The sequence below is a fragment of the Artemia franciscana genome, unplaced genomic scaffold, assembly GCF_032884065.1.
Source record: "Artemia franciscana unplaced genomic scaffold, ASM3288406v1 PGA_scaffold_131, whole genome shotgun sequence".
Taxonomy (NCBI): domain Eukaryota; kingdom Metazoa; phylum Arthropoda; class Branchiopoda; order Anostraca; family Artemiidae; genus Artemia; species Artemia franciscana.
This window is the reverse complement of record NW_027062626.1, coordinates 541,861-568,686: the sequence shown is the minus strand read 5'-3', so window position 1 is coordinate 568,686 and position 26,826 is coordinate 541,861. Positions and strand designations below refer to the sequence as shown.

At 34.4% G+C, this 26,826-nt stretch overlaps 1 protein-coding gene across 1 annotated transcript in view; it reads right to left on the bottom strand.

The window, feature by feature from the left end:
* The window catches only part of LOC136041284 (aldehyde dehydrogenase 1A1-like), a 43,452-nt gene extending 16,920 nt beyond the window's left edge, over positions 1-26,532 (bottom strand). Inside the window, exons 1-7 of the mRNA XM_065725891.1 lie at positions 26,438-26,532; positions 22,951-23,008; positions 13,541-13,747; positions 11,995-12,160; positions 10,416-10,606; positions 6,541-6,654; positions 5,191-5,293 (exon numbers count right to left, since the gene is read on the bottom strand). Coding sequence (XP_065581963.1) covers positions 5,191-5,293; positions 6,541-6,654; positions 10,416-10,606; positions 11,995-12,160; positions 13,541-13,747; positions 22,951-22,986 — 817 coding nt within the window. The 5' untranslated portion in view covers positions 22,987-23,008; positions 26,438-26,532. The remainder of the gene's footprint in view (positions 1-5,190; positions 5,294-6,540; positions 6,655-10,415; positions 10,607-11,994; positions 12,161-13,540; positions 13,748-22,950; positions 23,009-26,437) is intronic.
* Positions 26,533-26,826: the final 294 nt, after the last annotated feature.

Sequence of the window (26,826 nt, the reverse complement as noted above, 5' to 3'; positions counted from 1 at the left end):
CTCTTGCATGTCTCAATTTTAACTACTCCACTGAGATATCATAATGATAGAATATTTTCAAAATAGTTTTGCAGACGTCGTGCACTAAGTGTAAAAACAAACATCTTCAAAACAACCAAGGGTACAAAAACTAAAAGTGAAACAAAACAAAAAGTGATACCCTTCTCTGAATAGCTTTGCTAGTGGGACATTAAATTGTTTTTTTCTTTTGTTTTCATCTGCCATTGATTTCAGCTTATTTGGAAAGATATATAAGGGTCTTCCAACTGATTTTTGGCTATGCCCAACCAAGGCATTTCTAAAGTCATGATGCACACGTTGTATAGATTTATCAGATTTTATTATTCAAATTTTTGCGTGTATTCACCGGGAGGAAGCTTAAAAGGCTGTGAATTTTACATCTTATTTTTGGATTGCCTTCTAGATATATTTTATACTAATGAAAAATAGTGTTTAAATGCAACACATTTTATGCTATATACGACGTCATTGCGATAGTATTATGTAGCTTTTTTGCCCTTTACATGCATATGAATGTGACATCGCTCACATGAATTTAAAAAAAAAAAATTAAGGCTCTAAAATATAGTCAGCCGAAAGGTGCACGTCCCGCCCATCACTAGCCAAAATGTTTTATCGCCTTTTGAAGAATTCGAAAAGCTGAGCGTAATTCTTGCACAGTACTAAAAAGGATGGCATTCCTTCTTCTTAAGTAAGAGCCAATTGTGTTGGAGCTGAAGTTGAGTTAATATCGCCTGTGTCAGAGAGATATATCGGAAATTTTCCGCTGAGCTTTAGTTTTTTACGAATATTTCTGAATTCAAATGGAAAGGCTCATTCATTTTTTTTAAACATTAAACAACACAAAGATACAATAGACGAATTGTCACAAGGATAGAGATAGAAACCATTTTGGATTTTAGTTAAAGTTGCCAATAACTACACAAACTATTAAAAGGTTAGAAAAAATTCTTTCATGGCTTTAGAGGTTTGTCAGGGGAGGGGAAAGGGCTTAGAGTCCATTTTCAGCAAATATTTATGTAAATTATGTAAAAAAACTAAATTTAGAAGTATGTTTCAAATAAAAGGTTTGTGTAAGTACATGACTGTTTTTGTTATTTGGAATTAATGGGAATCAGAAATTAAAGATCTCTGAGAGCATTAATCCTATCACCAAAATGTAAAATCAGCAAATGCTCGCCTTGTTTGTACCTTGGTTGAACATAAATTTGCAGTTAATATCATTTGAAATTACAAAGGTGCCCCATGGCCCCTCCATAAGCCCCATTTCTTCTTGCCTTCTACCAAGGACTAGTTTTTTTATTCGGAAATGCAGATATATTACAGCTTGTTTGAAACGACAGAAAACAATAGGTGCGTTGCATTTCTTTTTAATCAGAACAATGTAGGAAATAATACAAAGGTCGTTTTGACAAGAGAAGCAAAGTGGGCCATAGAACCCTTAAACTCTTTACCCCGAAGGTAAGCACGTTGTACCGTAGCTTGTAGTCCTCCAATAGCATTTCAATATTTCTCACAACATACCCTGTGAGTTTCAATTTAATACCCTTAGCCGTTCCTTAAATATTGCTGATACGCCCTTTGGACAACCAGCTTGCATACAGTATGTTTTAATTGTAGTAGGCATTCCGCTCCAAGGCTGTGGAGGGTCATGTTATTCCCATAGGCGTAATTATTTAACCTTAAGGTTATTTTAAACCAGAAGATGTCTTATCTAAAAACCTTTAATTGAATGTTTTTGGAAAGAGGGCAGCTAAAGAGGGAAAGGGAAAGGAGGCTGGCAGCCATCCAACCTATGGGAATCATCCCCTTGAACATGTCCCGAAAGTTGCAACTTAATAACCTTAGTGGTTTTTAAGACATTGGAGATCCGCTTTTTCATATACTGGATCTACAAAGCACCTTTTCATTTAGTTAAAGATACCCCTTCCAAAGTTTCACCTTAATGCCCCTGGTCTTTTCGGATAAACCCAGAATCAAAACTATCCACTTTTACTTTTGATACATCCTGCAAGTAAACAATTTAAAAATGCATAAATTACAATCCTTGTCACGTGACTGTTAGGGTATGGCATTCCTGGAGGCTCATTAACGATACCTTTTGACTAATTTGAACAAAATGATAGTTATACAATGTCAACCATTTTTGAATAGGGGGCACATAATAAGGACAAGAATGGAGAGTGGGCTTGCTGCTCTCTAATTTCTCTTCCAATATCCCCTCAGACTTCCTTGAAAGTTTAAACCGAATACCCTCAGCCGTTCATTATATATTGTTGATATCTCCTTTTTACAACCAGCAAGAACAAAGTGTGTTTTGGTTGTGTTTGGTATCCATCTCAACATTTCCTTTAAATTTCCCCGCAATACTCTAAGCTTTTTCGGAAATCCAGGATCACCAATGCCCACTTTTTTGATAGAAGGACCTATATGTTAAAACTGGGTAACTTGTATAACTTACCACCCTTGCACCACGAGCTAAGGGAGGTGTGGTGTCAACACCGAACAAATTCTTGGCCCACGGACTATTTTGAACAAAATGAATGTCTCAAGATTTTGATCGGATATATTTAGGGGGAAATGGCGTTTAGGGAGGGAGGGGCTACTAATGATCTCATCACTTTTTACTATTGAAAAGGGTACTAGACTTTACATTTCTAATTGAATGGGAACCCTTCCAAGTTTATAACTCAGCCCCTTAACAAAAGCTAAGAGCTCATATGGCACTTGTGACGAGGCAAGAAGAGCTAAGAGCCAAGAACTCATACGTATGAGCTCTAACAAAATTCTAAAAATCAATAGATTGATTTAAAAGGAAAATCAGAGGCTTAATGCCGGTCAGGATTTAAAATAAAGAGCCCTGTGTCACGATGTCCTTCTAAATATCAAAATTCATTAAGATCCGATCACCCACTCGTAAGTTATAAATACCTAATTTTTTCTGATTTTTCCTCTCCCTTTAGCCCCCCAGATGGTCGAATCTGTGAAAACGACTCTATCAAGTCAATTTATGCAGCTCCCTGACACGCCTACGAATTTTCATCATCCTAGCACGTCCAGAAGCACCAAACTCGCCAAATCACTGAACCCCTCCCCCAACTCCCCCAAAGAGAGCGAATCCAGTACGGTTACATCAATCACATATCAAGGACATTTGCTTATTCTATCCACCAAGCTTCATCCCGGTTCCTCCACTCCAAGTGTTTTGCAATATTCCCCCCTCCATCTCCCCCCAATGTCAAAAGATCTGATCGGGATTTGAAATAAGAGCTCTGAGACATGGATTCCTTCTAAATATAAACTTTTATTAAGATCCGATCACCTATTCGTAAGATAAAAATACCCCAATTTTCACGTTTTCCAAGAATTCCGGTTTCCCCTTCAAACTCCCCCCACTGTCACTAGATCCGGTCGGGATTTAAAATAAGAGCTTTAAAGCATAAGATCCTTCTAAATATCAAATTTCATTGAGATCTGATCACCCTTTCGTGAGTTAAATATACCTCATTTTTACAAATTACCCCCCCCCCCCAACTACCCAAAAGAGAGCGGATCCGTTCCGGTTATATCAATCATGTATCTAGGACTTGTGCTTATTTTTCCCACCAAGTTTCATCCCGATCCCTCCACTCTAAGTGTTTTCCAAGATTTTAGGTTTCCCCCTCCCAACTCCCCACCAATGTCACCAGATCCGGTCGGGATTTAAAATAACAGCTCTGAGACACGATATCCTTCCAAACATCAAATTTCATCAAGATCTGATCAACCGTTCGTTAGTTAAAAATACTTCATTTTTTCTATTTTTTCCGGTCGGGATTTAAAATAAGAGCTTTAAAGCATAAGATCCTTCTAAATATCAAATTTCATTGAGATCTGATCACCCTTTCGTGAGTTAAATATACCTCATTTTTACAAATTACCCCCCCCCCCCAACTACCCCAAAGAGAGCGGATCCGTTCCGGTTATATCAATCATGTATCTAGGACTTGTGCTTATTTTTCTCACCAAGTTTCATACCGATCCCTCCACTCTAAGTGTTTTCCAAGATTTTAGGTTTCCCCCTCCCAACTCCCCCCCAATGTCACCAGATCCGGTCGGGATTTAAAATAACAGCTCTGAGACACGATATCCTTCCAAACATCAAATTTCATCAAGATCTGATCAACCGTTCGTTAGTTAAAAATACTTCATTTTTTCTATTTTTTCCGAATTAACGGGCTATTTCTAATCTATTCTGGTCCGGTCCCTGATACGCCTGCAAAATTTCATCGTCATAGCTTACCTGGAAGTGCCTAAAGTAGCAAAACCGGGACCGACAGACCGACAGAATTTCCAATTGCTATATGTCACTTGGTTAATACCAAGTGCCATAAAAAACCTTGTATGTTAAAAATAAACAAATAACATAACTTACAGCTTTGCCCTGGGGGCTGGGGGGTTGTTCACCCCAGAGACACAATTATATTGCCTAATGACTATTTTGAACAAAATGGCTATTTCAAAATTTTGACCAGATCCATTATGGCAAAAAAGGGTCGGTGGGTGGGCTTGTTGCCCTCTGATCACTTTTGAATCTTAAGAAGAGAACTAGAATTTTCGATTTTTAATCAAATGAGCTTCCTCCAAAGTTCATACGACCACCCTTTCCACAAAACCTTAAATTTTAGAAATGGGCAACTTCCATAACTTATAACGCTTGCCATCTGGCTGTGAGGTTTTTTTCCTAGATAGGGCCTTGAAATTTCTTCAATAAGACTCCATGACACACTGATTTTGATGATACACTGAAATGATGATTTAATAACTCGTTCCTTTGGGCGGGGGGTTTGGCCCTTTTTAAAAAACAGGCAAATTTGCACAGGCCCTTAAATCTGGGCTAGTAACCTTAAATTAATGAATTTTACACACTCAGATTAACTATTGAAATCCATTTTTTTCATGCATATAATTTTACCAAGACCCCTATTTTTAAGAACTTTTCTTGTTATTAGCCCGAATCACTCCTTAGTCGTCAATAATTGTTTGATGCAGTAATTTTCTTTGGGAATTTTCTCGTCTACTGTATGAATTAATTACCCCTTTGAGCAGTACTTAAAAGTAAAATCTGTAATTATTGGTAATTATCAAGACAAGTACAAGAACTTACAATTGACGAGGAAAATAACTTACTATCTGCATCAGGCAGTATTATTAGTGGAGATTTTCCCCCAAGTTCAAGAGAGACTCGCTTCAAATTCGTTTCTGCAGCAACTTTCATAATCTTCTTACCGATCTAAAATTTGAAAATATTCAAAGTGTTTTCTTTACTATAAACAAAAAAGATGACAACAAAACTTTAAGATAAGCCTCGAAAGAAAGTAGTTCGTTAAAAGGAAAAGCAATCAAATGTTCAATTTCACAATTTTAATTTGTCAAAAAACAAATTAGAATACTTAAGAAGGGAGCTATTTAGTAAGTTCATTTAATTTGAAATTAAATCGAGTTTAATCTGCCTTTTTTCACCTACAAAACTTTCACTTAACTTCTTTTTAGTACTTGAGCAAATGTCTGCTTATGATACCTCATGATATTTGTCTAAAATTTTCATTAATTTTTTAATCAATTGTGTAAATTTTCGCTCTAGACTTGTCTGAGGCTGCCAATATGCATCCTACGACGATGTTTAACAGGAATGATAACTTACACGAAGTGTTTTCTTGTGAGACTATTGGTAAATAGTTTGTTCTTGCAGCCAACAACAGATGAATGGCCGTTAGTAAAGTAAATAAATTTATGAAATACACGAATAAATAAAATAAATAAATAATAAAAAATAAAATAAATAATAAATAAATAATAAATAAAATAATAAAGAGATTAAATAAAACCAATAAATTATTTGATGGTTTGAGGATAAGGTTGCTCGACCTTTGGCATTAAAATTGTGATCTTGAAAACATCTAGACAATCCTAGTACTTGACATCTTAAATTCTTGACAACATCCATGCTGTTGTTTGGCATTAAATTTGTAATCTTGTAATCGACCTTTGGCATTAAATTTGTCACATCTTGACAATTTAAATTCTTAACAACATCCATGCTGTTGTCAAGATTGCTCGTAGCTATACAAATTTTATTGGTACACTAATTCTGGCGAGAAAAGGACGTTTTCCCGTGTAGTTGTTGACCAATAATTTGTACTCGTATCCAACAATGTATCAGCGCTCACTCATGAAGATGACTAATTAATGAACTTACTGATGGAGGATTATGCTGTTTGATCTTGAGCGTTAAATTTGAACTTTGAAGATGTGGACTTTCATAGAACAAGAAACAGTTTTTAAGCTTCGCAAATTTTTTTGTGGTAGAAATTGTTGCAAAAAAGAGTAAACACTGTCTTGTTATTTTATTGACCAGCCAATTATTAATTCATAGTTTGCTGTAGTACCAAGTGGAGTATCGACAGCAACAACAATATGGGTAATAAGTGAACTCCGATAGTAAACCTGACTTTTTTAGGAATATAACCATAGTCTTACCGCAGTTGATCCTGTGAAAGCAATTTTATTAACATCCATGTGCTTGGACAGAGCATTGCCTGCGGTTGAGCCACGACCTGGAACGATGTTGATTACACCATCCGGAAAACCAGCCTAAAATTATGATCAGTAATCAGTAAGTTGTCTTTCTTCGATTGCTATAAAACTTTCAGGGTAAAAAAAAACTGGATTTAGGAGACCTTAACAAAAACAACAGATTTGAATAGACTACGGTTTTATTGATTCTTAGGACAAACAACTTGGTTTTTTACGCTGATTCACTTTGAAATTTCAGGGCAAGTAAACAATTTAATTAAAATTTCAGGACCAAGTGAACGTTATATAGACAGGAAGAACCAAATATAGTATAAAATTTGTTTGCTAAAATTGTGGATTAAGATACACACATATTCAATGGTTCCTTCCATTCTTTAGTAGACCAATAATTTCAGGACCAGGGGAACCTCAATTAAGAAAAACATAAAGAAGCAAATTTGACAATACTGATCCAGGACGTCCCTTTTTTATAAGACATTACAGAAATTATTTTTTTTAAACAGCCGTGGCATGCATTTATTTTAGTAAACCAACAGTTGCAACAAAATACAACTTATATGATTCTTTTAATAAATTGTTAGATTAAGATATGTCTAAGTTCAAGGGTGTCTAACGTATAGAGATCAGGATGGCTTCAGCCCTTCAGAAGAAAAAAAGTTTAGACAGAATTTCAGTTTTTTTGAACAATAATTCACCTCCCAAATCATCTAAGATTATGCAGTAAAATTATTATTAATATTTTATTGCACAAAACGACTACTGATTGAAAATTTGGACTGAATATCCAAATGTTGTCCAATTTGTAAACTACAATCCAAAACTTCAATTCTTACGGAAAAATAAAAAAAAAATAAACTTTACAAAAATCCCTAAAATTTCCAATAATGAAACTGCCAATTAAAAAAAAACAAAAGTTAGTGAATGATTTTTTTTTTGAAGTCTTTTAAAAGGAAAGTAATGAGTCACATTATAACCTAAAACATACAAAAATAAAGTAATATGATAATTCAAACTTAAAACGACGGAATTGATTTCTTTAAACATTAGTCAGCTTCCACAAGCTCAATCCAGAAGGGGATTTTTATTGTGTTTTCACTGTTTTTTTTAACGTTCTGAAAAATAAAGGCCACTTCTATCAAAATATATATTGTTTTTAATAAAACGCTAATGGCAGTCAAGCCGATATACCCAGAGGGTTTAAGAGGGAAGGAAAGAGTACCAATTTTAGTTATAAGTCCTAATTAGCCTCGCGATATTATTTCTTTTTGCCCTGTTGTTGTTGATATTATGAAAAAAGGCTACCCGAAGTCCAACTCGTAGTCAATCGAGCGCAATCCGGTGTTCACAGGCATCTTGATTTATTAGCGTTTTATTCGGAAGGTCAATCACAGTTCATGTTTTTCTGCTAATGTAGGTGTGCAACTACAGTAGCCTGCTGTCTCACAACAATTATTCTTCGTTTTTCACGGGCGTCACTAACGTCAGGCTTTTTTTGCAAAATATTTACTCTTTGCAATTGTAATATTTTCAGCCCTAGCTTATTTTGCGGCTATAACATTATTTTTCTATTGTTTAAAAGAAAATAAGATTATAAAGCTGTAGTACAAAGAGTTGCCAATTTTATGGAGTTTTTCTTATTGGATTTCTACCAATTTTCACCGACGTGTGAATCAAACAGTTCATGGTAACGAACTGTAGTAAGGAGTGACCGGGCTCAATAGTAACCAAAACTCTAAAAAAATGATACCAAATGCTACATCAAAAGAATCGCATTTTAATGCTGGTTTAAAATATATAAGTTTAATCAAGTTTAGTCTTACCCATCAAAAGTTACGAGCCTGAGAAAATTTGCCTTATTTTAGAAAATAGGGGAAAACAACCCCTAAAAGTCACAGAATCTTAAGATCACACCATGAGATTCAGCGTATCAGAGAACGCTATTGTAGAAGTTTCAAGCTCCTATCTACAAAAATGTGGAATTTCGTATTTTTTGCCAGAAGGCAGATCACAGATGCGTGTTTATTTGTTTGTTTCTTTGTTCTTGTTTTTTTTTTCCAGGGGTGATCGTATCGACCCAGTGGTCCTTGAATTTTTGCGAGAGGGCTCATTCTAACGGAAATGAAAAGTTCTAGTACCCTTTTTAAGTGACCTTAAAAATTTGGTCACTTAAAAATTTGGTCTCCCACGCTAATTATTTTCCCAAAGTCACCGGATCAAAATTCTGAGATAGCCATTTTATTCAGCGTAGTAAAAACAACCTTATAACTATGTCTTTGGGGACGACTTACTCCCTCACAGTCCCCGTGGGAGGGGCCACAAGTTACAAACTTTGACCAGTGCTTACATATAGTGATGGTTATTTGGAAGTGTACAGACGTTTTCAGGGGGATTTTTAGGTTGTGCGGGGGGGGGGGAGTGGATAAGAGGGGGATATGTTGGGGAACTTTCCTTGGAGGAATTTGTCATAGGGGAAGAAAATTTTCATGAAGGGAGCGCAGGATTTTCTAGCACTATTTAAAAAAAAAACAATGAAAAAATAAATATGAAAAAGTTTTTTCAACTAAAAGTAAGGAGAAGCATTAAAACTTAAAAAGAACAGAACTTATTAAGCATATGATGGGCTCACCTCCTCCTAATACCTTGCTCTTTACGCTAAAGTATTTTCAGTAATTTTAACTATTTATTCTACGGCTTTTGTGATTCAGGGGTCATTCTTAAGAAACTGGGACAAAATTTAAGCTTTAGTGTAAAGAGCGAGGGGGTGAACCCCTTCATATACGTAATAAAACATGAGAATACAGAAGTTCGTTACGTAAGCTAATTTGTAAGTTACGTATATCTTTTACTAATAAAAACATTCCTAAAAAATTAAAAGTTCTAGTTGCCTTTTTAAGTAACCAAAAATCGGAGGTCAGCTAGGCCTCCTCCCCCGCTCCTTTTTTTTCTCAAATCATTCGATCAAAACTATGAGAAAGCCATTTGGCCAAAAAAATAAACATGCAAATTCCGTTTTAATTATTCATCTGCGGAGAGCCAAAATCAAAACATGCATTGATTCAAAAACGTTCAGAAATTAAATAAAAAAACAAGTTTTGTTAACGGAAAGTAAGGAGGGACATTAAAACTTAAAACGAACAGATATCACTTCGTATATGAAAGGGTCTGCTTCCTCATCAACGCCCCGCTCTTTACGCTAAAGTTTTTTACTGTTTTAAAAAGTAGAATTAAGAGAAAGAGTCAAACTTTAGCGTAAAGAGCGGGGCGTTGATGAGGAAGCAGCCCCTTTCATATACGAAGTAATTCTGTTCATTTTAAGTTTTAATGTCGCTCCTTACTTTCCTTTAAAAAAACTTGTTTTTTTTTAATTTAATCTCGTTCAGTAAGAATGATCAGATATTTCTTAAGTAGAATGGCTTCTCAATTCCTTCTCTCTCCTGAAAATTTCGGTCGGTAATATTTCTAGTGAAACAAATAAAATAAAAGAAGCCGAACACAGAAGCTAGTAATAAGTTTAATGTTTCTAGTGAAAAGATTAAAACAAAAGAAGCCGAGCCAGAGATTAAAAGTAGCAGAAATAAATTAAACTTTTTTTTTCGAAGGAGTAAGGGAGAAGCAGAATATATCTATCAGTGTTTCTCCTTGCTATAATATCTCGAATATTTTGATAATCATTGTCTAATTTGACGTTTGTTTAAGGTATAAAATATAGTTTATTATGAAAATAGGATTCCAAAAAATTCTGATCTTATGTGGCAACGAAACAACGTTTTACTTTCTAAGGGGAAAAAAAATATTTCAAAAAAAGGCATTCCACTTACTTCCTTACTTAGAGCAGCCATATGGAGAGTAGTTAAGGGAGTATTAACAGATGGTTTCATAACGATAGTACATCCAGTTGCAAGAGCAGGTCCCCATTTCCAAGCGGTCATCAAAAGAGGATAATTCCAAGGAATAATTTGTCCAACAACTCCAACTGGTTCTTTTCTTGTTATTGTCATATGTGGACCATCTATAGAAGTAAGTTTTAAGTTTGTAAAATAAAAGTTTGACATCCAATAAGACCTGTTACAAAATTCTTAATATTTTGAATCTACTAGAGGAAGAAATTAAACTGTAATTATTTTCAAAAATATTCTTTTAAGACTTTAAAGATCAGTAAAACGTTTTTAAGCCAGGAACAAAAGCAGTGATGCGTGACAAAAAAAACAACACTTTAGCACAAAAACTACTTTATTTTTCTAGTGTATTCCAGTGTATAGTCCAGTGTATAGTGTATTATACGTGTATAGCAGTGATCTTTTCCTTTTCAATAATTATGGTTCAGTAAAAGACAATGAAACAATTTATAAAGAATAAAATAAAATATAAATCTTACTAGGCTTTTTGAAGCGCCCACGGCTCAAAGCACAACCAGACCACCGTCATGACCATAGCATCCAATATTGTGATTTCAGTTTGTAGACTAATGTTCTTGTTTTAGCACCCTATTCCTATTTTAACATCTTATGGATTTCTTAGACTATTTTTTATATCCTCGCCGCCTTCGTCTAATTTACTAACATTATTACCAAGGTAAGTGGACCTATCCACTTGATCAATTTGTTCGTTACCCAACATCACCTGTTCAACCTGATAAATTCCTATTCTAACAAAGTCACCTGAGCTTTTTAGTATTAATTTTTTAGTGTAGTCTTACACTTTGAATTCTCAAAACCTCCAAAAATGTATTAGTTTTCGTTAAATTTTATTTAGGATAATCACCTCATCTCCATAACCTTAGTCTAGGAGAGTTTTACCTTCCCATTTAAATAGCAATAAAGCACTAGAATACTTGCTGTTGCCCCTCTTATCTATGCTACAAGAAAAAAAAATGGCGTATGTTTGACGATCAAGCATTAGGCTACTGAATCTATTTATTTTCGTCCCTGAAAAACAATTTTGTTGTATTACTGGACTGGAATTTTAAATGGTCTATGCTTCGTCTATTCTGTTGCTTACTACTCCTCTATCTGAAACATTCAGTGCGCCCAATTAAATCAATGTTTCTGCATTGACCAGAAGGAACGAGTTCTTCGTGACTCACCGATGTCCTAAGTAGGAAAGTGTTTGGGAAAACATGGTACTGAATTTGAGCCCACGGTAATGATACCATAAATAGTGAATTGTTAATTTTGATAAGTAAATCAAATTTTACATAAAAACTGTCAAAGAAACTGTCCCGTCGAATTACTTCCTTCCGAGGTTCACAGGTACTTCATATGGGAATACGAAGTACCTGTGAAAAAAAATCAAATACTAATAATACATTAAGTCCACCTTTTTCTTCACTTAGGCAGCGCTATTGCGCTGCCAATGATAACAACTGAATGAATTTATAGTCATAGTTTAAATGCTTACCAGAAGGGATGACAGAGCCATGAATCTTATCTGCCCACCCAGCATAATGCCTTAAACAGCCAATTGAAAACTCTACATCTGCTTGAGATTCGGCTAAAGGCTTTCCGTTGTGAAGTGTCTCAAGTCGAGCTAAGTAATCTTTATCTCTTGAGGCCAGCTCAACTAGCTGAAAATTAAAGTAAAATAACAGTTAAACATATAATAAAAGCAGATCCGTTTTCCAATGCACGTTTTTAGTTTTAACACTACGCGAGTTTTGTTTGCAAACTCAAATAGGCGCTTACAAGTTTGTCCTAATGCACTACACCTTCTGTGTCACAATCCACATGTTCTATCATATCCTCGACTATTAGTTCATTAAACAGCGCGTTTACTGAAAAATCAGGAGAGGTCGTTTAGGCTCTTCCTTTTTTGCTTCCAATAACCTTATGCGTCCTGTTGCTGTGGAAAACCAGACGGAAGATCAAGCGATGACACGCACTGCTGGGCCAAACCAAGATGAATGCTCTGCGAATTTCCTCACTATTATCACTGAAAAGTTGAAAAAGTAAAATTGTGGCAAGGAAAATCTAGGAAATTTTAATTTTGCTCCAGATGAGCTGGCATTCGTTGTGATTTCAGTGTCATCTTGGAGAAGTTGGTGTCACTACCTAGTACCTTTTTGCACCATCATACTTATAAGCTATTATAAGTCATTTTTATTTAATGTTCTTAAAGCTGTTCTTTTTCTAAAACTAAAGCTAGATAAAAATAAGTTATTAATTAAAAATAAAGTGTGAATTTCAAATTTATAGGGAGTACGGATTGACTTCCAAAGGAGAGACGTTAACTATGGGCAAAAATGAAACAACGATTGATGGAATTTACAGTGGACAAAGATATCACAACTAAAACTAACCGAAATTCCACAATCAAGAGTGGAATTTTTCACTCATATAAATACCTGAAGGCTAGTGTCATTTGTGTTTTACTGAAAAATAAATTGTTTGTCTAAACTGAAACTGATGCTTAACCAATGTTAGTACTTTACAATGTACTTGTACTTTACTTGTACCTTAGACAGAAAAATCAATAAGGTTATTAAGAAACAATCACCCTAAATGAATCAGTCTTTTAGTGTAAGATTTTGCAACAAATGAGTATGCTGTTGTCAACCCTTAAACCCCCAAAAGATTAAAATCAGATTTTGTGTTCATCTGAAATTTTTGAAAGATATAAACCAGGCAAAGACTGACCCATAACTAGCAGCCATCACGGCCGTGCCTACACAATGAGTGTATGCAGCGCTTTTAACGAGTGGAATAAAATATCACAGCTGCACGTTGTGAGCTTAAAGTTACCATCAGAAAAAAAAAAAAAAAACAACAAGGAAACAGCGATATTAGAAAAAACACTTACTGCAGATGAGCATAATAAGCCAGTTCGCAACAGAAGTGGTACTGAATTAAGTGTGGTATTGAATCTTTACCTACAAAGAGAGCAACAACAGGTATTGCTTTGAGTAGTGCCTTCAGAAAAAGCTACATTAGAAGGAGCTTAGACTTACCTTGTACATAAGACTTCCCCGTTTTGAAGCATCCATGGTTCTCCAAGGAGAACCAAACCGAAAAGCGTTCTTAGCTGCTTCAACTGCAAGATTGATATCTGCCTCATCCCCTTCTTGAACGTCACATATTTTCTGTTCATTGGCAGAGTCAATAACTGAGAACACTTTGCCATCAATAGATTTAACAAACTTGTTGTTGATAAAAATCTGAAAAACAAATATTATAAAAAAAACATTATTAATACAGGAAATGCCGACAGCATTCGAATTTACGCCACAATTAAATTAAAAAAAAAACAGTTCTTTTAACTGAAAGTAAGGAGCGACATTAAAACTTAAATCGAACAGAAATTGTTCCTTATATGAATAGGACTGTCCCCTCCTCAACGCCTCGCTACTTACGCTAAAGTGTGACTCTTTGTCACAACTCTACTTTTTATAACAATAAAAACCTTAACGTAAAGAGCAAGACATTGAAGAGGGATAGCCCCTTTCATATGCAAAATAATTTCTGTTCGTTTTAGTTTTAATGTCGCTCCTTACTTTCATTTAAAAAATGTGTTTTTCATTTAATTTCTTAACGTGTTTCAACTAATGCAGGTTCGAATTCGGTTCACCGTACACGAAAAATTAAAACGAAATTTTCAGATTAATTTTGGCAGATTTATTCCGAATATAAAGGGTTGCCCCCTCCTCAATACCTTGCTCTTTACGTTAAAGCTGTTAACGCTTTTGAAGAAGGCTCCTATTCTAATTAGACGGCCCCGTGTTTCAATTTTAGTTAACAGTCAAACTTTAGAGTAAAGAGTAGAGTATTGAGGGGGGAACCCTTCATATATGGCATTATTTCTGTTCCGTTTTTTTCAAAAAATGCCGGTAAATCTGGCTCACCCTATATGAAATATACCCTCCCCCTCACGGAAATCTCCTTGTGGAAATTTTAATCAGCATAAAGTGCACCCCTCCCCCGTCCGATTCCCTCCAGACAGCTCCATTCTCGCTGAAATTCCCCCTTTTTGTAAAATTGCTTGAGGACGATTCCTCCTGAAAAATTCTCATTAGCATTCTTTCACTTGAACAAGACTTCAATCGCTAATCGGTCTCTCGATTACTCCATAAATGCCCCCTTCCGTGGAAATTATTTCCCAGAATTCAAAACACGTGGAAAAAAGCCCCTGGATAATTCCGCTGGAACAACTCCACACAAGAAATTTGGCAAAGAGAATATAAGATAATTAATAAGAATTTCGTATAGTAATTCTGTTAAAACCCCCAGTGTAAAATTTCCCCTACATTATTCACTCTCCAGAAATTTCCCTCCTCAAGGAAGATTCTCCTCATAGAAATCTATCCCAAGCACACACCCCCAAAAAATGGCTATGTGCTTCCCAATAACAAATACTGCATGTAAACACTGGGTAAAGTTCACAACTTGCAGCCCTTCCCCCGGGGATTCTGTGGGTCATTCTACACCCAAAGACATAGTTATTAGATCTTTTGACTGTGTTAAAAAAAATGGCTATCTCAAAATTTTTGATTCGGTGAATTTGGGAAAATAATGAGCATGGGAGGGGGCCTACTTGCCTTCCAATTTTGTTGGTCACTTAAAAATGGCACTAGAACTTTTAATTTCAGTTCAAATGAGCCCTCTCGAGATATTCTAGGACCACTGGGTCGACACGATCATCCATAGGAATAAAAACAAACAAATAACAAAAAGACACGCATCCATGATCTTTCTTCTTGCAAAAAAATACAAAATTCGCCTTTTTTGCAGATAAGAGCTTAAAACCCCCACAGTAGGGTACTCTGATACGCTGAGTCTGATTTTATGATGGTCTGATCATTAAGATTCTATAACTTTTAGGGTTTTTTTTTCTCCCTTTTTGCGAAAATAAGGCAAATATTATCAGGCTCTTTACTTTTGGTGATAACACTAAAATGGATTGAAATCATATATTTGAAATCAGCATAAAAATCTAATTCTTTTGACGCATCTATTGGTATCAAAATTTCGTTTTTAGAGTTCCGGTTACTATTGAGCCGAGTTGCTCCTTACTTACAGTTCGTACCATGAACTGTCTGAAAATAAACACTAGCTACATAAGGAAATAATCACCTTAGCACCGAGCTGACTGAGCTCGCTTAACAACCATGCCCTCTTTTGCCTGAATGCATCCGATTATAATTTTGGGATAGCCATTTTGTTTAAAATATCCATTGATCATGTAACATTGCCTTCAGGGTTGACAAAACCCCTCAAAGCGCAAGGATTGTAAGCTGTGCCCCAGGGGCAGGTAAGGTTTTTATGGAAGAGGTGGGCGTATAAACTTCGAACAGGGCTCATTCGATTGGAAATGAGAAGTTCTAGTGCTCGTTTTAAGAGTCAAAATGATTGGAGAGCTAGCCCCTGCCATACGCCCTCTTTTATCCAAATACATATGATTGAAGTTTTGAGATAGCCGTTTTATCCAAAATATTCTAATGATAAAATAACAATGTCTTTTAGGTTGACATAGCCTCCCAGAGCCTAGAGCAAGGGGAGTAAGTTATGTCTGGAGGGCATATAAGGTTTTTATGGAAAAGGTGATCGCATAATCTTTGGAGGAGGCTTATTTGATCGAAAATTGAAAGTTTTACTTCCATTTTTAAGAGTCAAAAGTAATCGAAGGGCAACTATATCCCCACACCCTCTGTGTGGGTGTCGGAATATATGCCCGCAACTATATCCCTATCCTCAAAATGCATCCGATCGAAATTTTGAATAGCCATTTTATTCAAAATAGTCTAATTATCTTATATCAATGCACCGGGGGTTGACACAACCCCCTCAGAGCCCGGGGCAAAGGTTGTAATTTATTTTTAGAGGCATAAAAAGTTTTTATGGAAGGGGTTTTAGCAGAAACCACGGAGGGGGCTCATTGAATTGGAAATTGGAAGTTTCAGTTCCCTTTTCAAGAGTCAAAAGTGATCACAAGTAACCAGCCCCCTCCACCCTTTTCACCCAAACAATTTCCATCAAAATTTTGAAACTTCAATCAAAAGTCAGTTAACTATAGTTCAGGGGGTTGAAAATCCCCCCAACCATTGGGGGAAGTGCTGTCACTTTTGCATGTTGTCCATTTTTGACATACAAGGTTTTTGTGGAGGGATTTGTCATATGAGCTTTGGAGGGGCCTTATTCGGTTGGAAATAGAAAGATGGATATCAGAGTTGAAAGAAACAGATTTCAGATTTAATAATAAAAAAATCAAGAACTTATAATGTCCAAAATTAGAACTGAAATTCAACTCAAACTCAAAACGAACAGAACTAAGTTAAAAGAAACAGATTTTAGACTTAATGAAAAAAAGGAAAAATCAAGAACTTATAATGTACCGAAAATAAAACTGATATTCAACTCAAACAGAACTAAGTTAAAAGAAACGGATTTTAGAGTTAATGAAAAGAAAATCAAGAACTTATAATATACCAAAAATAAAACTGATATTCAACTCAAACTAAAAACGAACAGATCTAACTAGATACATCAACTGGGAAGTCATCCCCCTTATAGCCTAATTAATGCGCGGGTGTCAGCCATGCTGTACTGAAAGTAACATGAATTTTAAGCAATTTCTCTTTCACCATTATAACACGAGAAGTACATGGATTAAGGAAAGCTCTGATATATCTTATAATATGAATCTAGTTCTATCAGGCTGACATACACCTGAGTTCCATTCATACTTTCTTTATTCTAAACATATTCCTTTGAAATGTATAAAAGAGCCAAACAAATGGGTCATTGCGAAACTTCACTTCAAAGAATAAATTGAATTTCTTCAAAAAGTAGAACTATTCTTATTTTCATAGTATTTTAGGCACCATTGCTATATATATTTGAATGAAATAGACCGAAAAAGAAGAATTTAGACTTAAAGTTGTTTATTTTTAAACATGTATATTTTCTTTTGAGTGATTTTGATTGTTATTCAAATTTTAGTTTTCAATGACTACAATTTTCTTTACTAACGAGTTTTAAAATAATTTTAAAATAGAGTTTAAAATAACCGTTAGGGACGGGAAGCTTCATACGCATTTGTGCAGTTTTGTAGCAGCGGGAATCAAATTTAGCGAAAAGGGACAGGGGTGAAAATTAAGAAAAAATAATAGAAACCTATGGCACCTAACAACCAGGGACATATCCAGGATTTTTTTGGGTGGTGGGGAGGAGGGTAGAAAAGAATTTTTCTGGGAGGTTACAAAAAAAACTTAATACAACGCATCAAAACTTGGTTTATATTCAGTATTCTTACGTTTTACGAGTCAGAAAAACATTTTTTTTTTTTTTGGGGGGGGGGGGTCAAACCCCCAAACCCATCCCCCCGTATATAGCCTTGCTAAGAGCTTAGGAATATGTAGCTTTTCTTGGAAGGTGTAGTTGTCTTTGAGAATCAAAATATTGTTTAATTTTAACGGGCAAAAAGCGCTCTCTAGTTTCACAGTTTACAGTTTACTCTAGTTTACAGTTCGTTACCACGAACTGTTTGATGACATCAGTAACAACGCGACAAAGAAAAATGGCGCTCCAGGGCTAATCATTATTTTCGAAAAAATGATAATCTCTTTCGAATTTTCTTTGGTTTATAAATTCTGAACTGTATTTTACTGAAAACAATAGGCCTGCTAGTCAGGTTGATAGGTCGTTTTGATATACAAACACTTGCTATAATTTACGATTCAATGTTTGCACCTCATGTATTTTTCATTGTTCTATTTTTGAAGTTTTTGAGTAAAAGCGAGAAAAAGCGTATCCGTTTTTACTTTTTCCGGTTTTGTAAATTTTTTCTTGGAATAACAATATGGTTCAAAAATAAGTATGTTATACGAAAATTTGGAATATTTAATGTTACTGTTAAAGCATCAACAATACGGCCGATTCCTTAGACGATCTATAGAAAATAGAATAACTTTTCCCCTTAATTGTCTCATTTAATGGAAAAACAGTTTTGTCGTCATTTATTTCATAAAATAGAAATTTATGCCTATATGTTTGTGGGTGCTATTTTATGAGTTATGTTTATGAGTTATGTTATTATTGTCGGTCATGTTCTGTGAGTGGTTTTTCGAGTTATGTGCAAAAAAAAATATGATCTACTTATTTTCATTTGAAGTGTAATTATTATATTTTTCAGTTTTCTTTTCATACTCATCTGTGTACATCTTTTGTATGGATTGAGGGCAAAAGTAAATTATTATTATTAATATTATTAATATATATTTTGGACAGTTTAGTTCTTATAAGCTCACATTTAGGATTTTTTGGGGGAAGGGCTATGATTTTTGCAGGGAGGGGGTGTCCATGCATCCAAGATGCTCCAAAATTTGTTTATATGCATTTTCGTTTCTTTTTTTTACAGGTCAGACTTAACTATTGGGTAGAGGGATCAAACACAGTAACTCACTCTCCTCTGGGTACGGTCTTCATATTTTGTTTGGTAAAACAACACAAAGAACAGCTGGACATAACCTATATAAAAAAAAACATTAATGAAAATTACTCATGAGTGTGAATGTAATTTATAACAATATTTATTCAACCCCCTCCCCCCAAAATAGTACAGATTGTCGAAGAAAATAAAGAGCTAGATTTATTTCTCAATATTTTTAATCAATAAAAAAAGTGGGAAAAATAATTATTTTTTCCCTTTTGTAGGATCAAATCCAGGATTATTTTTCCCCCGGCAAGTGTTCCTGGAACACACTGACATCTAAAATTGAGTTGGCAAACACAGATTAGGACCAACAAAACGAATTTCGTATAGGAATTATGGAACACTTAGCCAGTATAAACTTTCTCCTGGGAAGTTCTGTCACAGAAACTTTCGTACAAACGTAAAATCCCGTGGAAAATTTCTCTGGTCGAAAATTCCCCCCCTCCCCCGAAAAATATCTTTATACCTAAATAATTTCTGAGACCACATTGACTAATCGTGATAAAACATAAAATCTTGAAGAAAAGAAGAAAACCAGGACAAAAAACATCCAGTGAAAAGCTTGAAAAATTTTGAAAAACTGAAAAAAGTAGAAATTATGGCAAATTTGGCCAGTATATACTTTCTCCTGGAAATTTCGGTCACAGAAACTTCCTTTCAAACATAAAATCCCGTGGAAAATCCCTCCAGCAGAGAATTCTCCCCCCTCCTTCCGTCGAAAAATATCTGTATACCTCCCAATAAAAAATACTATCCGTAAACAATGGGACTATTTTTTAACTTACAGTCCATTACCAAGGGTGCGTGGGGGGGGGGAGGGTCATGTTACCCCCAAAGAAATGTCTATTGGGCAAAATCAACTATATTTTTTCAACTATCTTGAACAAATGGCTATCTCAAAATTTTTGGGACAACTTTGGAGAAAAACTGACCCTGAGAAGATGGGCCAGTTGCTCTTCAACCTTTTTAGTTACTTAAAAGGGCACTAGAACATCTAATTTCCATCCACATCAGCCCTCTCCCGATCTACTAGAATTACTGATTCTGATTCGATACGATCACTCCTGGGATATAGAAGAGAAAGAAAAAAAAACACTAAAAACAAAAACAAATAAACACGCATCCGTGATCATTTTTCTGGCAAAAAACACAAAATTCCATATTTTGTATACAGGAGCTTGAATCCTCTACAGTTGGGTATATGACTACATATGACCAATTTCAATGGTGTGAATTTCATCTCTTAACTTTTTGGGGGTGTTCCCACCCTTGTCAAAAACTGGACAATTTTTTTTGGACTCGTAAATTTTGATGGGCAACATTAAACTTAATGAACTTTATATATTTTCTTCTGCCTAAACATTCAATTCTTTTGATGTATCTATCGTTGTCGAACCTCTGTTTTTTTTTAGACAGTCGGCTCCTATTTAGGCGCATTATTCCTTGCTGGCAGTTCATTGCAACAAACTGTTCGACAAATGTGTTAATTTTACTCATTAAATTTACTCATTAAGAGTTTTTAGCACATCTCAATTTAAATAATAACACTTTATTCCGAAAAGCAAATGCACTCGCACTAGCTACTTTTCTTGAACTGTGCAAAAGCTAGATTTTGGTTGAAAGAATTAGGTTTAAGGAGAGGTAACCTTCATCTTATTTAAGGTGAGCCTAGATATACAAGGAAAAACCAACAGAAATGAAAGAAAATGTTTTCTCGAATGAAATTAAAGAGCTACATTAAAACTGAAATCGAACAGGAAATATTCCACATATGAGTGGATTGCCCCTTATGAGGCCTCCGTCACTTACACCAAAGTCCTATGCTGGTTTAAAACAATTCTCACTCAAATCGACAGCTCTCGTGTTTCACCAATCGTTCTTAAAGAAAAGGGAAAAAAGCTTTAGAGTAAAGAGGGGGGTTGTAGAAGGGTGGCCCCCTTATGTTCGGAACAAACACTTTATTTTGAAGGATACTGTATGTTAATTTGGGGGAATATATTATAACCTACTAGCTGTTGGGGTGGCGCTTCGCGCCACCCCAACACCTAGTTGGTGGGGGCGCTTCGCGCCCCCCCAAGCCCCCCCGCGCGCGTAAGTCGTTACGCGCCATATTAGTTACGCGCCATTGTATGTCCCATATTAGTTACATCCCTATGTCCCACCTGTGATATATATATATATATATATATATATATATATATATATATATATATATATATATATATATATATATATATATATATATATATATATATATATATATATATGTTTTTAACTACGTAAAACTTGCGAATATACAACATTCTTTGCTGTCCCATTGTCTGTGCATATAAATAGATTGTCAGGTTTACCGACTCTTGAACATGCAACATATAATGGTCCATGGGAAAACAATCCGTATTCAGATCTATACCTCATGATTCTAATGATTGCCCTTGAGCTTTGTTGATGGTGATTGCTAATCGACCATTCCCTGAGTCGCCATCGTCATTTATATATCCCCCTGTGCACCCCGGCGTCCCCTTTGTAGTTATGTCCCTGTGTCCCGGTCGTCATTTATATTCCCTGTGTCCCGGTCGTCATTTGTGTCCCGGTGTTCCAGTCTGTGATTTCTCTTTGAGTGTCCCGGGCGTCATTTATATTCCTTGTGTCCCGGTGTCCCGGTCGTCATTTATATCCCCCTGTGCCCCCCGGCGTCCCCATTGTAGTTGTGTCCCTGTGTCCCGGTCGTCATTTATATTCCCTGTGTCCCGGTCGTCATTTGTATCCCGATGTCCCGGTCTGTATATACATTCGTTTTTTAGTTTTGTTTTTCTCCTTTATTTTTTTCCTTTTTTCTTTTTTTTCTTTTTTAGTTTATTTAGATTTTTAGATTTTTTAGTTTTTTTATTAGTTTTTAGTTTTTTGTAGTTTTTACCATTTTTTTAGTTTTTTTAGTTTTTTTTTTTACTTATGTCCTGATCGTTATTTATACTCCCTGTGTCCCGGTCGTCATTTGCGTCTCGGTGGTTTGTTGATTGCTAATTTATATTATATTTATATTTATATTTTTTATATTTATTAATATTTTTTTAGTTTTCTTTTTCTCTTATTTTTCAGTTTTTTCCTTTTTTTTAGTTTTTTCTTTTTTAGTTTTTAGTTTTTTTTTGTTTTTTACCTTTTTTAGTTTTTTTAGTTGTTTTAGTTTTTCAGCTTTTTTAGTTTTTTTATTAGTTTTTAGTTTTTTTTTAGTTTTTGCCTTTTTTTAGTTTTTTCAGTTTTTTTTAGTTTTTAGTTTTTTACCTTTTTTTAGTTTTTTTTAGTTTTTTAGCTTATTTAGTTTTTTTTTCCTTTTAGTTTTTTTTGTAGTTTTTACCTTTTTTAGTTTTTTTTCTTCTTTTGTATTAGTGTGAAATAATTCAGACATCATATGCGGACAAACACGACGTCACTCGACAGACAGACAGACAGACATAACCCACAAACAACTTATTTTTATATATATTTATTCATATTTTTTTAGTTTTCTTTTTCTCTTTTATTTTTCAGTTTTTTCCTTTTTTTTAGTTTTTTCTTTTTTAGTTTTTAGTTTTTTTTAGTTTTTTACCTTTTTTTAGTTTTTTTAGTTTTTTTAGATTTTTGGCTTTTTTAGTTTTTTTATTAGTTTTTATTTTTTTGTAGTTTTGCCTTTTTTTATTTTTTTCAGTTTTTTTTTAGTTATTAGATTTTTACCTTTTTTTAGTTTTTTTTAGTTTTTTAGCTTTTTTAGTTTTTTTTTCTTTTTAGTTTTTTTTTGTAGTTTTTACCTTTTTTAGTTTTTTTCTTCTTTTGTATTAGTGTGAAATAATTCAGACGTCATATGCGAACAAACATGACGTCACCTGATCCATCCACAGATCCACACACAGACAACTTATTTTTATATATATAGATTAGTTTAGCTTGTTGTCTTACCTCAGTGTACTTGATGGGGATATTTCTTGATGCCATTATCGTAAACTAGGACAGTAAACTGAAAAGATACGCAAGTGACAATATTAATTGAAAAACATCTAGAGCACATAATGTGAAAACATTTGTCTGATTTGTGACAAAGCTTTTATTTTCTATTATAGAAAATGATTATAATGATTTTTTCTGCTTTTGTTAAAGGGTTAATCTTTCCTTTCTTTTATGATGCAAATATACCTGTACAAGCTTGCTCAGAGGATACAGACTCATTAGTATTAGAGTAATATCTTATCAAACAGTTCGTGGTAACGAACTGTAGTAAGGAGCGACCCGGCTCAATAATAAACGAAACTCTACAAAACGGAATTTTGATACTAAAATATACATCAAAAGAATCGGATTTTTATGCTGATTTTAAATATATAAGTTTCATCAAATTTAATCTTTGTCATCAAAAGTTACGAGCCTGAGAAAAATCACACCATCGCATTCGGCGTATCTGAGAACCCTATAGCAAAAATTTCAAGCTCCTATCTACAAAAATGTGGAATTTCGTATTTTTTGCCAGAAGACAAATCACGGGTGCGTGTTTATTTGTTTGTTTGTTTTTTTTTCCCAGGGGTCATCGTATCGACCAAGTGGTCCTAGAATGTCGCAAGAGGGCTCATTCTAACGGAAATGAAAAGTTCTAGTGCCCTTTTTAAGTGACCAAAAAAATTGGAGGGCACCTAGGCCCCCTCCCACGCTCATTTTTTACCAAAGTCAACGGATCAAAATTTTGAGATAGCCATTTTTTTCCGCATAGTCATAAACCATAATAACTATGTCTTTGGGAATGACTTACTCCTCCACAGTCCCTGGGAGAGGGGCTGCACGTTACAAGCTTCGACCAGTGTTTACATATAATAATGGTTATTGGGAAGTGTACAGACCTTTTCAGGGGGATTTTTTTTGGTTTTGAGGGTGGGGTTGTGGGTTTGAGGGGAGGGAGCTATGTGGGAGGATCTTTCCTTGGAGAAATATGTCATGGGGGAACAGAAATTCAATGAAAAGGGCGCAGGATTTTCTAAAATTACTATAAAAAAAATAATGAAAAAATAAACATGAAAACGTTTTTCCAATTGAAAGTAAGGAGTAGCATTGAAACTTAAAACGAACAGAGATTATTACGCATATGAGGGGTTCTAAAAATACTTTAGCATAAAGAGCGAGGTATTTAGGAGGAGATAAATACCTCGCTCTTTGTGCTATAGTGTTTTTAGTAATTTAAACTATTTATTCTACGGTTTTTCTGATTCAGGGGTCATTCTTAAAGAATTGGGACAAAACTTACGATTTAGTGTAAAGAGCGAGGTATTAATGAGGGTACAAACCCCCTCATATACATACCAAAAATTTAAGAATATAAAAGTTTGTTACGTAAGTTAATTCTTTTAACGTAAGTTACGTATATTTTTTACTAATAAAAACATACATTCGTTGAAAATTAAAATTTATAGTTGCCTTTTTATGTAACCGAAAAATTGCAGGGCAACTAGGCCTCTTTCCCTACCCTTGATCTCTCAAAATTGTCTGATCAAAACTAAGAGAAAGCCATTTAGCCAAAAGAGGAATTAATATGCAAATTTCATTTTAATAATTGATGTGTGGAGAACCAAAATCAAACATGCATTAATTCAAAAACGTTCAGAAATTACATAAAAAAAACTAGTTTTTTTAACTGAAAGTAAGGAGCGACATTAAAACTTAAAAAGAACAGAAATTACTCCGTATATGAAATGGGTTGTCCCCTCCGCAATCTCTCGCTCTTTACGCTAAAGTTTGGCTCTTTGCCACAATTCTGTTTTTAAAAACAATTAAAAGCTTTAGCGTAAAGAGCGAAGGATTGCGGAGGGGACAACCCATTTCATATACAGAGTAATTTCTGTTCGTTTTAAGTTTTAATGTCGCTCCTTACTTTCAGTTAAAAAAACTAGTTTTTTTTTATGTAATTCTTCTAAAATTCAACACTCATCCTTTTTGTTCTTAATATTAAATTTTATTCCTTCAGTAAAAACAAAGAGCTCAAGCTCTTGCTTTATTTTCTTAATACCAAACTTATACAACAGTTTTATACAAACAGTTTGTATTAAAACTTAATACAAACTGTAAGTCATTATAGTTGTCTAAATCTTCAAAGCTGTGATTTTGAATAAATTCTATATTGGACGATTGTTAAAGAAGGAAAATGTCAAACAGTTCGTGGTAACGAACGGTCTTTTGACTCTTTTTCATAACTCTACTTTACAAAAAAAAAAAAAAAAAAAAAAAAAATTCATCGCAAAGAGCGAGGCGTTGAGAAGGGGACTCAACGCCTCGCGTTTTGGCATACTTACATACCAAATTAGGGTATATATATATATATATATATATATATATATATATATATATATATATATATATATATTTATATTTATATATATATATATGTATATATATGTATATATATATATATATATATATATATATATATATATATATATATATATATATATATATATATATATATATATATATATATATATATGTTTATAAATACATTAAGAGGGGGAAGGATTGGTAAAGTTCAAATTTAACTCTACAGTCAGAATTGTATCCTGAATGTAAATTTAACATTCATTTGTTTCAAAAATAAACTTTACCCCCAACCCCCTATTGTGCAAATATATACCCTGAATTGGAATATACTCTGAATTGGTATATTTAAGGTTAGGGGTTAAGTTCATTCCCAACAAGTTACTGTTAAGTTTAGATCCCGAATGCAATTCTAACTATGCAGGCAAGTTTGTTTCTTACCTCCCTGAATAGTCCATTAATATATACAAAAATATAAACATTAACCCTTTAGTATAGAACTTACAAGTATATCAAAATATCGGGGGTGGTCACGGGAACATGACGGTGAAGGTTTTGATTTGCTATATTTGAGAAATACTTAATGATGAATCGAGCTTTATATTTCTTTTATGCAGCTTAACTTCTGTTTTGCGACAAAAGGCAGAGAAAAAGCAACCAGTAACTGAAAATTAAGGTAAAATGTTGTTTTGTCAAAATTTCAATGCGCATAGACCTGTCATGTAGTCAAATTTCAGGGCCCTTTAGAGTGACAAGGAGTGGAGGTGGGTACTTTAAAATACCTTACCGGGACATACTTTAGCATGTAAACCCACCCCTGAATGTTTCATTTTCCCAACCTAAACCCTTTCCGAGATAGCAAGAAGTCAATTAACTGGAATTTTACCGGACCTCGTGAACTCTTATTTTAAATCCTGACCGGCAGTAAGCCTCTGATTTTCCTTTTAAGGCAATCTATTGATTCTCAGAATTTTGCTACAGCCCATACCATATGAGCTCTTGGCTCTTCCGACCTCGTCACAAGTGCCATATGAGCTCATAGCTCTTGTTAAACCCTTCAGATTAAAATAAAATCGAGAAAAAAACAAACCCTTACCTCACAGAAAGCCACTTGGATTTTTATAACTGACCAACTAATCATTCTTTGTGCTAGCTCTAGGTTAGTAGTTTCAAAGCAAACGTAAAAACTACGTTTACCAATGCTCTCCAGCATGTATGCAAGTTTGCTGACAAAAATTAGGAAGGTATGGATAACTAGGGTTACAAACTCTCTGGTTCATGAGTATGTCCCCTGAGCATACAGAAATGCATCAATTTTTGCCAAATTATGTCCATATTTTCTTTATAAATACGCCCTTAATATGTTCATCTTAAAATCTCAAAAGGTTCATGTTTCTTGACCTTAGCTCGTGCTATTGACCAAAAGACGCTTTGTAAACCTTTTTCAAAGCAACCAGTAACATCAGATATAATGAAAACGAAAAC